Source organism: Muscardinus avellanarius, assembly GCF_963383645.1.
Source record: "Muscardinus avellanarius genome assembly, chromosome: 19".
Lineage (NCBI taxonomy): Eukaryota > Metazoa > Chordata > Mammalia > Rodentia > Gliridae > Muscardinus > Muscardinus avellanarius.
Window position 1 is genome coordinate 48,010,166 of NC_137805.1, and position 13,431 is coordinate 48,023,596.

The 13,431-nt window shown below is 45.3% G+C and overlaps 1 protein-coding gene across 1 annotated transcript in view; it reads right to left on the bottom strand.

The window, feature by feature from the left end:
* The window catches only part of TTLL9 (tubulin tyrosine ligase like 9), a gene marked incomplete at its 3' end in the record, with an annotated part of 38,935 nt that extends 31,252 nt beyond the window's left edge, over positions 1 to 7,683 (bottom strand). Inside the window, exons 1-2 of the mRNA XM_080716657.1 lie at positions 7,646 to 7,683; positions 4,217 to 4,309 (exon numbers count right to left, since the gene is read on the bottom strand). Of these exons, the coding sequence (XP_080572783.1) occupies positions 4,217 to 4,272 (56 nt within the window). The 5' untranslated portion in view covers positions 4,273 to 4,309; positions 7,646 to 7,683. The remainder of the gene's footprint in view (positions 1 to 4,216; positions 4,310 to 7,645) is intronic.
* Between the last annotated feature and the right edge of the window lie 5,748 nt (positions 7,684 to 13,431).

Sequence of the window (13,431 nt, forward strand, 5' to 3'; positions counted from 1 at the left end):
TTGTTTGTTTGTTTGTTTGTTTTGTAGTACTGGGGATGGAACCCAGGGGCATTCTACCTCTGAGTTACACCCCCAGCTCTATTATTTTCTTTCTTTCTTTCTTTCTTTCTTTCTTTCTTTCTTTCTTTCTTTCTTTCTTTCTTCTCTCTCCTCTCTCTCTCTCTCTTTCTTTCTTTCCTTCTTTTGTGGTACTGGGGGTGGAACCCAGAGGCTTTCTACCTCTGGGCTACACTCCCAGACCTATTTTATATTTTATTTGGAAACAGCGTCTCACAAAGTTGCTGAGAGCCTCACTAAGTAGCTGAGGCTGGCTTCGAACCTGCGCAAACCTCCCGTCTCAGCCTCCCAAGTGCTGGGATTACAAGCGTGGGCCACCACATCTGGCAGTGAATACTTATTAATTAAAAAAAATTTTCAGAGCTAATTTCTGCTGGAGAAACTTGGCAGACTCCACATTAACTTAGTGATTCAGGTAATGTCACCCGTCATAAGACAGGCTGGCATCATGAACCCCTCAGGGAGCACACAGCATCTTTCTGCAGTGTTCTTGCCAAAAATGCCCGGCTAATGATAAGAAATCATCAAAGCCAAAGCCAGGGGTGTTCTGCAAAATAAAGAGTACTCTTCAAAATGTCAATGACATGAAGGCAGCGAAAGACCAAGAACTGGCATGTATTTGAGCCAATCGGGGTTTAATGAAATGCATTGTGGGGCCGTGGATTGGGTTCTGGAGTAGGAAAAGAATTGATTAGTGGACAAACACTGCTCAGGTGCAGTGGATGTCTGCGGTTTAGTTAACTGTATCAACGGTAACTTCCAGACTTTGACAAATATACTATGATTACATAAGCTACTGACAGAAAGGGGGTGAGGCTGCAAGAAAGGGAACTGCGGATTACAGCCAGCTAGGGCGCCCTTGGGTTCCGCATCCATAGATTCAACCAGCTGTGTACTGAAAATGTTCAAGGGGGAATCTGGATGTGCACTAAACTTGTCTTAACTTTCATTACTCCCTGAACAATACCATATAAACAACTACGTACATAGCACTTACACTGCACTAGGCAGCACGAGTAAGCTAGAAGCTGTCTAAAATCCGCGGAGTAAGTGCACAGTTATATGCAAGTAGTACGATGCCACTCTATTGAGGGGACTTGGGCATCTGTGGATTTGGTATCCTCAGGGTTCCCAAAACCAATCCCTTTTATTACTAAAGAATGACTGTATCTTTGAAATTTTTCTATAAGTCTAAAATTATTTCAAATAAAAAGTTAAAAATTATATTGAAAATATTAAAGTTGGACTCCTAACTCATACCATATACAAAATTATATCAAATTGGATCAAAGGCCTTCACATAAGACCTAAAAATTATAAAATTCCTAGAAGAAAACATAAATCTCTATGACCTTGGATTTGGCAATGATTTCTTAAATGTAACACCAAGCAAGGTGTGGTGGCACACACCTGTAAGGCCAGTACTTGGGAGGCTGAGACGGGAGAATCCCAGATTTAAGGACAGCCTTAGCAACACAGCAAGACTCTCAGGGACTTAGTGAGAACTTGTCTCAAAATAAAAAATAAAAAGGGCCGGTGGTGTAGCTCAGATATAGACTGTCCCTGGGTCCAATCCCCAGTACACACACACACACACACACACACACACACACACACACACAAATATAGACACAAAAGAAAAATTAGGTAAATTGGATTTTGTCAAAATTAAAAAGTTTTGTGTTACTAAAGGAATTATAAAAAAACAGAGAGCTGAAGCTGTAGAGACACCCACCTGTATTTCCAGTAGTTGGGAGACTGAGGTTGGAGGATCATAGGCTTAGGGACAGCCTTAGCAATTTAACAAGATCCTCAGCAACTTGGCAAGACCGTGTTTCAAAATAAAAAGTAAACAGAGCAGGGCATGGTGGCGCATGCTTGTAATCCCAGAATTTTGGCGGCTGAGACAGGGGGATTGTGGTTAGAGGCCAGCCTCAACTACTTAGTGACTTTGCTCAACTACTGAGTTACTTTGCAACTCAGTGAGACCCTGTTTCAAAAGAAAGAATAAGCTGGGCGTGATGGTGCACGCTTGTAATTCCAGCATTCGGGAGGCTGAGACCGGAGGATCGTGGTTTACGGACAGCCTCAGCTACTTAGTGAGGCCTTCTGCAACTTAGTGAGACCCTGTTTCAAATTAAAGAATAAAAAAAAGAAATAGGGCAGGAGGTACAGTTCAGAGGTCGAATTCCCCTGGGTTCCATCCTCAGACTCACAAGAAAGAAAGAAAAAGAAAGAGAGAAAGAGAGAAAGAAAGAAAGAAAGAAAGAAAGAAAGAAAGAAAGAAAGAAAGAAAGGAAGGAGGGAGGGAGGGAGGGAGGGAGGGAGGAAGGGGAAGGGAAAGGAAAGGGAGGAAGAAAGAAAGGGAAATAAAGAATAAAAGACAGGGCCAGGAGTGTAGCTCGGGGGTAGAATGCCCTGGGTTCCATCCCCAGTATTGCAAAATAAATAAATAAAATAAATTTTAAAAATTAAAAAAAGTAAACAGGCCAGCCATGACGGCCACACTTATAATCCCAGCACTTGGGAGGCTGAGACAGGAGGATCACAGGTTAACAGCCAGCCTCAGCTAGCATGATCACGAGAACCCAGACAGCAAATCCACTGCAGCTACCTTGGTCAACACTGTTGTCACTGATGCCCCAGCCCCACAGTCCCAAGGAGAGCTGTCTTGGACCACCTGGAACGCAGCTCGCATGGACAGCTGACTCCTCATCTCGTGAATGACTTCAAGCCCATCTCCCAGGATGCACTGCAGCACCAGGTCCCTGACCTTGGCTCATTTGTTCCTTCACCTCCTGAGAGGCTGCTAGAGTGGGGTGGAGGCCGAGCCCAAGACTCTGCAGACGGGGAGACCAGGTCCAAATCCAGGCCCAAGCCTTTACAAGCTGAGTGACCCCAGCCAGGGCATTTTGGTTACTTTGCGCCAGGTGTCTCGCTAGTGAAATGGGGATGATAATAGCACCTACCTGGAAGATGTGCTGGGGTGACGTACGAGCTCCTGCATGCGCTGTGCTCGAGCTTGGGGGGCTTAGCTATTATTGAGCAATGTGGCCCAGCAGCTGCCTGCCCCTTGCCTCTCATAGTCATGCTCTGCCTTTTCCACAAGAACAGAATTCTCAGCATTCACTTGACAAAATGTAGTGCATTTTCCAAGTTTCCTTGCAGCTAGGGGTGCACCTAGCTGGCTTAGCTCTGCCACGGGAGGCGTGAGGGACCTGGGGAAGAGTGCGTCCCTCCAGGGAAGAGTGCCTCCTTTCTACTTCCTGGGTTTGCAGTGTGAAGGTGGGGCTGGGGCTCCGCCTGGCCATGAGGATGAGGGCCTTGCCCAAAGGAGAGGAAAATGGAAAGATGGAAGGAGATGGCTCCCACGTTTCTGGGGCTCTTTTAACTCTGGACTTCCTGCTTAGGGACCTCAATGGGACAGACCAAAAAACTTCTAGCCCATCAGCACCAGCCTTAACTGATGGGGCCAGACATCATATGTTGATTTTTCTCAATTGGTAACCCCAGAGGCCAGCATAAAAGAAGACATGTAGGATCTGAGCATGGAGCACGCATTCGGGAGGCTGAGATGGTAGGATGGCAGTTTGTGGACAGCCTCAGCTACTTAGCGAGGCCCTTCGCAACTCAACAACACCCTGTTTCAAATAATAAAAAGACTAAAAAAAAAAAATTGGGCTGGAGGTGTAGCTCGGAGGTACAATGCCCCTGGGTTCAATCCCCAGTACCCCCCCCACACACACACACAAAACAAAAGACATGTAGATCCAGATCCAGTCACTTGTTCTAGGTCATAGAACTAGTAAGTGAGCAGGAAGAGCAGTCCTTGAGTCTGGGCTCATCCCTGGAGGATCCCAGCTGGCTCACCTGGGCTAGCCGCAGCCCTTGAGTCTACCAAGAGCCACAGGACACCCCTTGATACCTGTCAAACTGAGCTGGGCTTACAGCCCACTCTGACACAGAGCGACCTTAATTGGCTTAGTACCTCTGAGCAGTATATCTTATTAACAGGACCGAGGTGGTGTGAGTCATTAAACTAAAATACTGTGGTGCTAAGTGATCATCACAGCTACTTGGGGGCAACTCTTAGTGCGTGCCCAGGGCCTGGGAGGAGAGCAGAGAAGGAGGGTCTGAGGAACAGGGAGGCGGGTCTTACTCCTTCACTTCCACCCAGCCCGGCCGGTGGCGTAGGACATCCATGAGTGTATTCATCAGAGTGGTCTTGAACCGGATTGATGCTCTCTGCTCTCTGCAAGACAAGGAAAAAGGACATTTGCCGGAATCAGTGATTTTCCTAGGATGGCCCCACAACAGGAAAAAAAAGGGGAGGGAAAACGATCAAATGCCAAACCTGAAAATGTCAAAATAGAGTTACTGAATTTCAGAATTTAGCACCATAGCCTGACAGCATTTAAAATAAACTGAGAATTACAGAATCTCTGAACCATTAAAAAATTGCATGCAGCTGGGAGTAGTGGCACACACCTGTGATCCTAGTACTTGGGTGGCTAACACAGGAGGATCACAGGTTCGAGGACAACCTCAGCAAGTCGTGAGACTCTCATCAACCTAGCAAGACCCTGTTCAGAATAAAAATAAAATAGGGCTGTGGGTATAACTCAGAGACAGAATGTCCCTGTGTTCAACATCCAGTACCACACACAAAAAGTTGCAGGCATTTTATCCAGTGCCTACTATGCCCCAGGAATGGTCTGATTCCTTTACATGTGCCATGATTAATTATTTTTTGTTTTTTTCTGGTACTAGAAATTGAACTCAGGGGTAGTGGTGGGCGCTTCTACCTCTGAGGTACACCTCCAGCCCTTTCTATATTTTATTTGGAAACAGAGTCTTGCTACGGTGCTAAGGGTCTCACTATTTTACTGAGGTTAGCTTTGAACCTATGATCCTTCTATCTCAGCCTCCCAAGTACTGGGATTACAGGCATGCACCGTCATGCCCAACTATGACTAATTCTTATATTACATGATAAACCTTTGCAAATCTCCCTTCCTGGCATTCATTTGAGAAGATAGAGCAGATGGAATTTTTCCTATTCCTCCTACAAATACAACTAAAACCCAAGATCTTATATATAAAACAAACATAAAAGCCAGGCGTGGTGGCACACACCTGCAGCCCCAGTACTTTCGAGACTAGACAGGAGGATCACAGGTTTGAGGCCAGACTCAGTATCTTAGCAAGACCTTCTGCAACTTAGCAAGACCCTGTTTCAAAATTTAAAAAAAACAATTGAAAGCCAGCCATGGTGGTACACACTTGTAATCCCAGCATTTGGGAGGCTGAGACAGGAGGGTCATGGTTCATGGACAGCCTCAGCTACTTAGTGAGGTCTTTTGCAATTCAGTGAGACCCTGTTTCAAAAATAAAGACTAAAAAATAGGGCTGGGGGCATAGATTGGAGATAGAATGCCCCTAGGTTCCATCCTTAATACCGCAAAAAAAAAAAAAAAGAAAGAAAGAAGACAAAAGAAAAAATTGAGCCAGATGTGGTGGAGCAAGCTTGTAATTCCAGTACTTGGGAGGCTAAGACAGGAAGATCACAGGTTCCTGGCCAGCCTCAGCTACTTAGTGAGGCCCTCTACAACTTAGTGAGACCTGTTTCAAAATAAATAAAAAATTGGATTAGGGGTGTAGCTTGGAGGTAGATTGCCCCTGGGTTCCATCCCCAGTATGACCAAAAATAAATAAATAAATAAAAAGAAAAAAATTTTTAAAGGGCTTGTGGTGTCAGGCATGGTGGCGCACACTTTTAATCCCAGCATTCAGGAGGCAGAGACTGGGGGATCGTGGTTCGTGGACAGCTTCAGCTACTTAGTGAGGCCCTTTGAAACTTAGTGAGACCCTCTTTTAAAAAATAAAAAGACTAGCTGGGCATGGTGGTGCACGCTTGTAATCCCCGCGCTTGGGAGGCGGAGACAGGAGGATCGCGCTGGTTCAAAGCCAGCCACGCTGGCTTAAGAGACCCTGTTTCCAAAAATAAAAAAGTGTAAAATAGGTCTGGGAGTGTAGCCCTGAGGTAGAAGGGCTTCCAGGAACCCCAGTACCACCAAAAAAAATAAAATAAAAAAATAAAAAGAATAAAAATCACAGCTGGAAGTGTAGCTGGGAGGTAGAATGACCTGGGTTCAGTTGGGTGTGTAGCACACTCCTGTATTACCAATACTTGGGAGGCTGAGACAGGAGGATCTCAGGTTTGAGGACACCCTCAGAAACATAGTGAGAATTTCAGCAACCTAGGGAGACCCTGTTTCAAAACAAAAAATAAAAAGGGCTGAAAGAGTGTATCTTGGAGGTATAATGCTCCTGAGTTCAATCCCCAGTAACACACATGTGCGCGCATTCACACATAAACACACACACACTGAAGACCTGGGTTCAATCTCCAGTATCAAATAATAAAACACAAAGCCGGGCGTGGTGGCGCACGCTTGTAATCACAAGCTGAGACCGGAGGATCGTGGTTCACGGACAGCCTCAGCTACTTAGTGAGGCCCTCTACAACTCAGTGAGACCCGGTTTCAAAATAAAGAATAAAAAACAGAGCAGGAGGTGTAGCTCGGAGGTTGAATGCCCCTGGGTTCCATTCCCAGACCCCGCAAAAAAAAAAAAAAGGAGACCTGATGGAGAGTTAGAGATCGATACACTTGAAAACAAGGGGAAAAAAATCAATAAAATAGAAGGCTAATTCTTGGGAAGGATCAATAACATTGGCACACCTATTTGTCAGCAAGGTGGACAAAGAAACAAGACGCAATTACCAATGTGGGGAACGAAACAAACCCCGCAGACATCAGCACGGGCTCGGACACCCCTGCGCCTGATCGGGACAGTGAGCCAGGCGGGGTGGCGCATAGGAGGATTGCGGTTCGCGGACAGCCTCAGCTACTTAGTAAGGCCTTTGGCAACTCAGTGAGACCCTGTTTCAAAATATAAAGAATAAAAAATAGAACTGGGGGTGTAGCTCAAAGGTAGAATGCCCTGGGTTTCATTCCCAGTGCCAGAGAAGTAAATAATAAATAAATAAAATAAAAAATGAAATAGGGCTGGAGGTGTAGCTCAAAGGTAGAATGTTCCTGGGTTCAATCCCCAGTACTACAAAAAGCAGGAAAGAAGGAAAGAAGTAAGAAAGGAGAGGGAGGGAGAAAGAGAGAATATGACTGAACTGGGATAAATCTAATCTACTCAGTTTCAAAATCTATTGCACAGCTGCAAACTGTGTGATATCATTGGAGAGAGAGACGCCACACGAATGTGGCCAACTCGTTTTGACAAAGGAGCAGAAGTCTTTCAGTGAAGGAAGAATCGCCTCTCCAACAAGCAGTCCTAGAGCAACTGGCTCTAGCACGGGCACAAAAGGTCACACCAGGAAGCGTTAGTGCGGAGGTGGTGCCAAAGACAAAGAGACTGACTCTGGCTCCTCCTCAGAAATAACGTCAGCCAAGACGTGGGGACATCCTCTTTCAAGAGCTTAAAAAATACAAAGTCATCCTAGATTCTATGTGGAGGAAAGCAGAAGAGCGGGAGGAGGAGGTCACCCTGTTGTGGGTGCTGTGGGACTCACCGTTCTTTTCCTTTTGACGATCCATGGCCCTTGTAATTTTGATTCTGCGAGGAGGAAAGGGAAATGATGTCACTGATTTTGTATATCCACCTGTCTTCCCAGCTTAACTTACTGCAGGATTTTGGTTTTTGTGTGTGTGGTGGTACTGGAGGTGGAACCCAGGGGCTCTCTACCTCCGGGCTATAATCCCAGACATATTTTATATTTTATCTGGAAACAGGGTCTCATTAAGTTGCTGAGAGCCTCACTAAGTAACTGAGGCTGGGTTTGAACCTGTGCAATCCTCTTGTCTTGGCCAACTCCTTGTTTGCAATTGTGAGTCATTTGAACTTTAATATAAATTTTTCTTTTGTTACTGTTTTCCACTCCATGAAAATGGTCTTTCTCGCTGGGCGTGGTGGCACACGCTTTTGCGTTTCGAGGACAGCTTCAGCTACTTAGAGAGGCCCTTTGCAACTCAGTGAGACCCTGTTTCAAAAAATAAAAATATCCTGCCGGGCATGGTGGCTTACGCTTGTAATCCCCGCGCTTAGGAGGCGGAGACAGGAGGATCGCGCAGGTTCAAAGCCAGCCACGCTGGCTTAGGAGACCCTGTTTCCAAATAAAAAGTATAAAATAGGTCTGGGAATGTAGCCTGGAGGTATAAGGGCTTCCAGGAAGCCCAGTACCACCAATAAAATAAAATAAAATAAAATAAAATAAAATAAAATAAAAATAAATAAATAAAAATATTAAAAATTAGGGCTGAAATTTAGTTCAGAGGTACAATGCCATTGGGTTCCATCCCTGGTACTGCAAAATAAATAAATTGATAATAAAAATTAAAATTAAAAATAGGGCTGGGGATGTAGCTCAGAGGTACAATGCCCCTGGGTTCCATCCCCACTACCGCAAAAAAAAAGCTTTTCTATTAAGTCTCCTTTAGTTTCTTTCCAATATTTTCTATTTTTCAGCATAGAAGTTTTGTACAGTTATAGTTAAATTATAATTTTGTGATACTCTTGTAAATACTATCTCTAAATTTCACTTTTTATTTATCTGATAACAGTTGTTAAGCCGGGGCGTGGTGGCGCACGCTTGTAATCCCAGCATTCGGGAGGCTGAAACCAGAGGATCGCGGTTCACAGACAGCCTCAGCTACTTAGTGGGGCCCTCCACAACTTAGTGAGACACTGTTTCAAAATAAAGAATAAAAAAATAGGGCAGGGGATGTGGCTCGGAGGTCAAATGCCCCTGGGTTCCATCCCCAGACCCGCAAAAAAACAAACAAACAAACAAAAAAACCAGTTGTCTGTGTGAGGCAGAATGTGTGCCCCAAATTGTCTGTGTCCTCGTCCCTAGGCCTACAGCTCAATTACAAGACAATAGGGAGCAAAGGCTGCATGTGGAATTATGGCTGTATATCAACTGACCTAAAAGAAAGAGATTAGCCAGCCGTGCAGGCGCACACTTGTAATCCCAGCACTTGGATGCTGAGATCGGAGGATTGCAGCTACTTAGTGAGGCCCTCCACTGTTAGATGAATTAGGTTCTTACTTCAGAACCCCACCCCCCCCATAAGCTAAGTCTCCTGAAAGGCCCTGGTCTGACCAGTTAAGCTACCATCCCTCTCTGACCGCACCTGGTCACTTACCTGGGAGACCTGCCCCCTGCTGGTGCCCTTGGCCAATCAGTGAAACGGACATTTCCCGCTGACCCCAAGCCAATTACCTGGCCGCACGACCCCCTCCCATGGGACTCTAGACAATTAGTTCAAAGGGCATTTCTCCTAGCCTATTATCCCCCAATCTGTAGCCCCAAGCCCCTATATAACCCTGATCCCAGCATGCGCTCCCTCTCTTCCTGGATTCTTCTTTCTCTCTCCCCCTCTGACTCTCTGTCTCTCTGTCTCTCTGTCTGTCTCTCTTTCTTCCTTTCATACCAGCCCCTCCAATAAATCTCTTGGCTACAAGGTGGTCTCTGGTGTGGCCAAGCTTTGTCCTTTCATCCACAACTTAGTAAGACCCTGTTTCAAAATTTAAAAAATAGGGCTAAGAGGTGTGGCTCAAGGGTAGAATGTCTTTGAGTTCAATCCCAGTACTGCAAGAGGGAGAAGGAGAGAGAGAGAGAGAGAGAGAGAGAGAGGTTACTTAGGTTATCTGAGTGGACCTGATGTAATCACAAAAGTCTCTAACTGTGGTTACAGGAGACAGAAGAATCAGTGTCCATGTCAGAGTGATGCAATGTGAGAAATGCAGGCCTTGAAGATGAACGTGGGCTAAGCCAAGGGATGGGAGCCTCTAGAGACTGGAAGAGGCCCAAGGGTGGCGTTTTCCCTAGAGCTTCCAGTGTCAGTGCAGTCCTACCCCCACCTCGACTTGAGCTCAGCAAGACTCACTTCAGACCTCTGACCTCAGGAACTGCAAGATGATTAAGAGGATAATTTGTTACAGCTGCCATTGAAAGCTAATACACGCAGAAGCATTATTGAGCATTGTATACTGACCTTGTATTCGTTGCCCTTGCAATGCCCTTATTGATTGTAGTAGTTTATAGATTCCTTGGGTTTTTATGTATGCAATTATGTCATTATTTCTATGTATACAATCATGCCTGTCAATAAAGGCAGATTTTTCTTCCTTTTCAATAGGCCTTTTATTTCTTTTTGTTGCTTATCAGCACTGGCTAAAATCTAGTACAACACTGGCTAAAAGTGATGAGAATAATCATCCTTATCCAGCTCCTGACCTTAAGGGAGCATTCTGTGCTTCACTTTTTTTTTTTTTTTTTTTGTACTGGGGATTGAACTCAGGGGCATTCAACCTCTGAGTTACACCCCCAGCCATATTTTATATTTTATTTATTATTAGTGTGTGTGTGTGTGTGTGTGTATGTGTGTGTGTGTGTGTGTGGTACTGGGGTTCCTGGAAGCCCTTCTACCTCCAGGCTACACTCCCAGACCTATTTTTATATTTTTATTTGGAAACAGGGTCTCTTAAACCAGTGGGGCTGGCTTCGAACCTGCGCGATCCTCCTGTCTCCGCCTCCCAAGCACAGGGATTACAAGTGTGCGTCACCACAGCTGGCTATTGTTTATTTTAAAACATGGTCTCACTAAGTTGTGGAGGGCCTAAGTAACAGATGCTGGCTACGAACCTGCAATTCTCTTGTCTCCACCTCCCAAGTACTGGGATTACAAGCATGCGCCACCAACGCCCGGCAATATTTTATATTTCAAAACAGTCTCACTGCCGGGCGTGGTGGTGCACGCTTGTAATCCCCGGGCTTGGGAGGCGGAGACAGGAGGATCGCGCAGGTTCGAAGCCAGCCGCGCTGGCATAAGAGACCCTGTTTCAAAACTATAAAATAGGTCTGGGAGTGTAGCCCGGAGGTAGAAGGGCTTCCAGGAACCCCAGTACCACCAAAAACAAACAAACAAAAAAAACACAAAACAGTCTCACTGCCAGGTGTGGTGGGGCACGCTTATAATCCCCGCGCTTGGGAGGCTGAGACAGGAGGATCGCACAGGTTCGAAGCCAGCCTCACTCAACTATTTAGTGAGGCTCTCAGCAATTTAGTGAGACTCTATTTCCAAATAAAGTATAAAATAGGTCTGGGAGTATAGCCCAGATTCTATATCTGGGCTATAAAAGCCCCTGGATTCCACCCCCAGTAACACAAAAATAAATAAATAAATAAATAAATAAATAAATAAATAAATCCGCCTCACTAAGTTGCAGAGGGCCTTGATAAATTGTTGAATCTGCTTGTGAACCTCTGATCCTCCTGTCTCAGCCTCCCAAGTACTAGGATTAAAGCATGCACCACCAAACCTGGTTTATTTCAACTTTTAAGAATGATATTGAAGCTGGGCGTGGTAGTACATGCTTGTAATCTCAGTTCTTGGAAGGCTGACACAGGAGAATCATGCAAGTTCGACATCAGCCTCAGCTACTTAGGCTCTCAGCAACAACAACTTAGTGAGACCCTGTTTTCAAATAAAATATAAAATAGCCAGGCGTGGTGGCACACGCTTGTAATCCCCATGCTTGGGAGGTGGAGACAGGAGGATCGCACAGATTCGAAGCCTGGCTCACTGGCTTAAGAGACCCTGTTTCCAAAAAATATATAAAATAGGTCTGTGAGCGTAACCCGGAGGTAGAAGGGCTCCATCCCCAGTACCACCAAAAAAAAAAAAAAAAAAAAAGATTACACACACACACACACACACATATATATTAGGTCTGGGAGTGAGCCCAGAGGTAGAAGGCCCCTGGGTTCCATCCCCATTACCGCACACACAAAAAGGAATGATAATTGAGCTGGGCGTGGCGGCGCACACTTGTGAGACCAGTACTTGGGAGGCTGAGACAGGAGGATTGCGATTTGAGAACAGCCTCAGCTACTTAGTGAGGCCCTCCGCAACTTAGTGAGACTTTAAAACAAAGAAGGGCTAGGGGTATAACAGCCCAGAGGTAGAATGTCCCCGGGTTCCATCCTCAGTACCACCCAAGGAAAGAAGAAGAAGATACTGAGCTGGTCATGGTTGTAATCCCAGTACTCGGGAGGCTGCTTCAGCAAGTGCTGAGACTCCTATCAACCTAGCAAGACCTCACTTCAAAATAAAAATAAAACAGGGATGGGGTGTAATTCAGAGGTAGACTGCCTCTGGGTTCAATCTCCAGTATCCATCCCTACACACACACACACACACACACACACACACACACACACACACTGATAGATATGTACTGATAATAGGTTCTTTTTTTGGGGGGGGCAGTACTGGTGATGGAATCTGGGGCATTGTATCTCTGAGCTCTACTCCCAGCAGCAGTATTTTGTGTGTGTGTGTGTGTGTGTGTGTGTGTGTGGTGATACTGGGGTTCCTGGAAACCCTTCTACCTCTGGGCTACACTCCCAGACCTATTTTATATTTTTATTTGGAAACAGGGTCTCTTAAGCCAGCAAAGCTGGCTTTGAACTAGTGCAATCCCAAGCGCGGGGATTACAAGCGTGCTCCACCACGCCTGGCTGGAGCACTATTTTTTTTTTCAGGTCTGGGGGTGGAACCCAGGGGCATTCGACCTCCGAGCTGCACCTCCTGCCCTGTTTTTTATTCCTTATTTTGAAGCCGGGTCTCACTCAGCCTCCCAAATGCTGGGATTACAAGAGTGCGCCACCACGCCCAGCTTCCAGCACTATTTTTTATTCTTTATTTTGAAACAAGGACTCATTGAGTTGCAGAGGGCCTCACTAAGTAGCTGAAGCTGGCTGTGAGCTGCGAGCCTCCTGTCTCAGTCTCCCAAATGCTGGGATTCCAAGGGTGGACCACAGCGCCTGGCTTGATTGTAGATTCTTATAGTTGTCCTTTACCAAACTGAGAAATTTCTTATTATTCCCTATTTCCCTGTTTATCATTAATGGGTTTTTCATTTTTTATTTCTTTACCAATTTAAAAATCTTTTTATGTAATTGTGTAAATGTTATGTAATTAAATAAATATCTTTTCTTATATAATTATTATATAATTCAACCATGATGGGAGTCATAGTTCTTCAGAAAAATTCAACATTTCATTCTGTAATATCCTAAGAACAGTAAATATTATGTTAATGTCTTGGTTAACATTTCCTAGACTGGTCTGAGGACTCATCCAAGATTAAGAGTTCTCAGAGGAAGCCAGGCGTGGTGGCACACACGTGTAATCCTAGTGCTTGCGAGGCTGAAACAGGATTGCAGGTTCGAGGCTAGCCTCAGGAATTTAGGGAGCCCCTCTGCAACTTAGTGGACCCTGTTTCAAAATA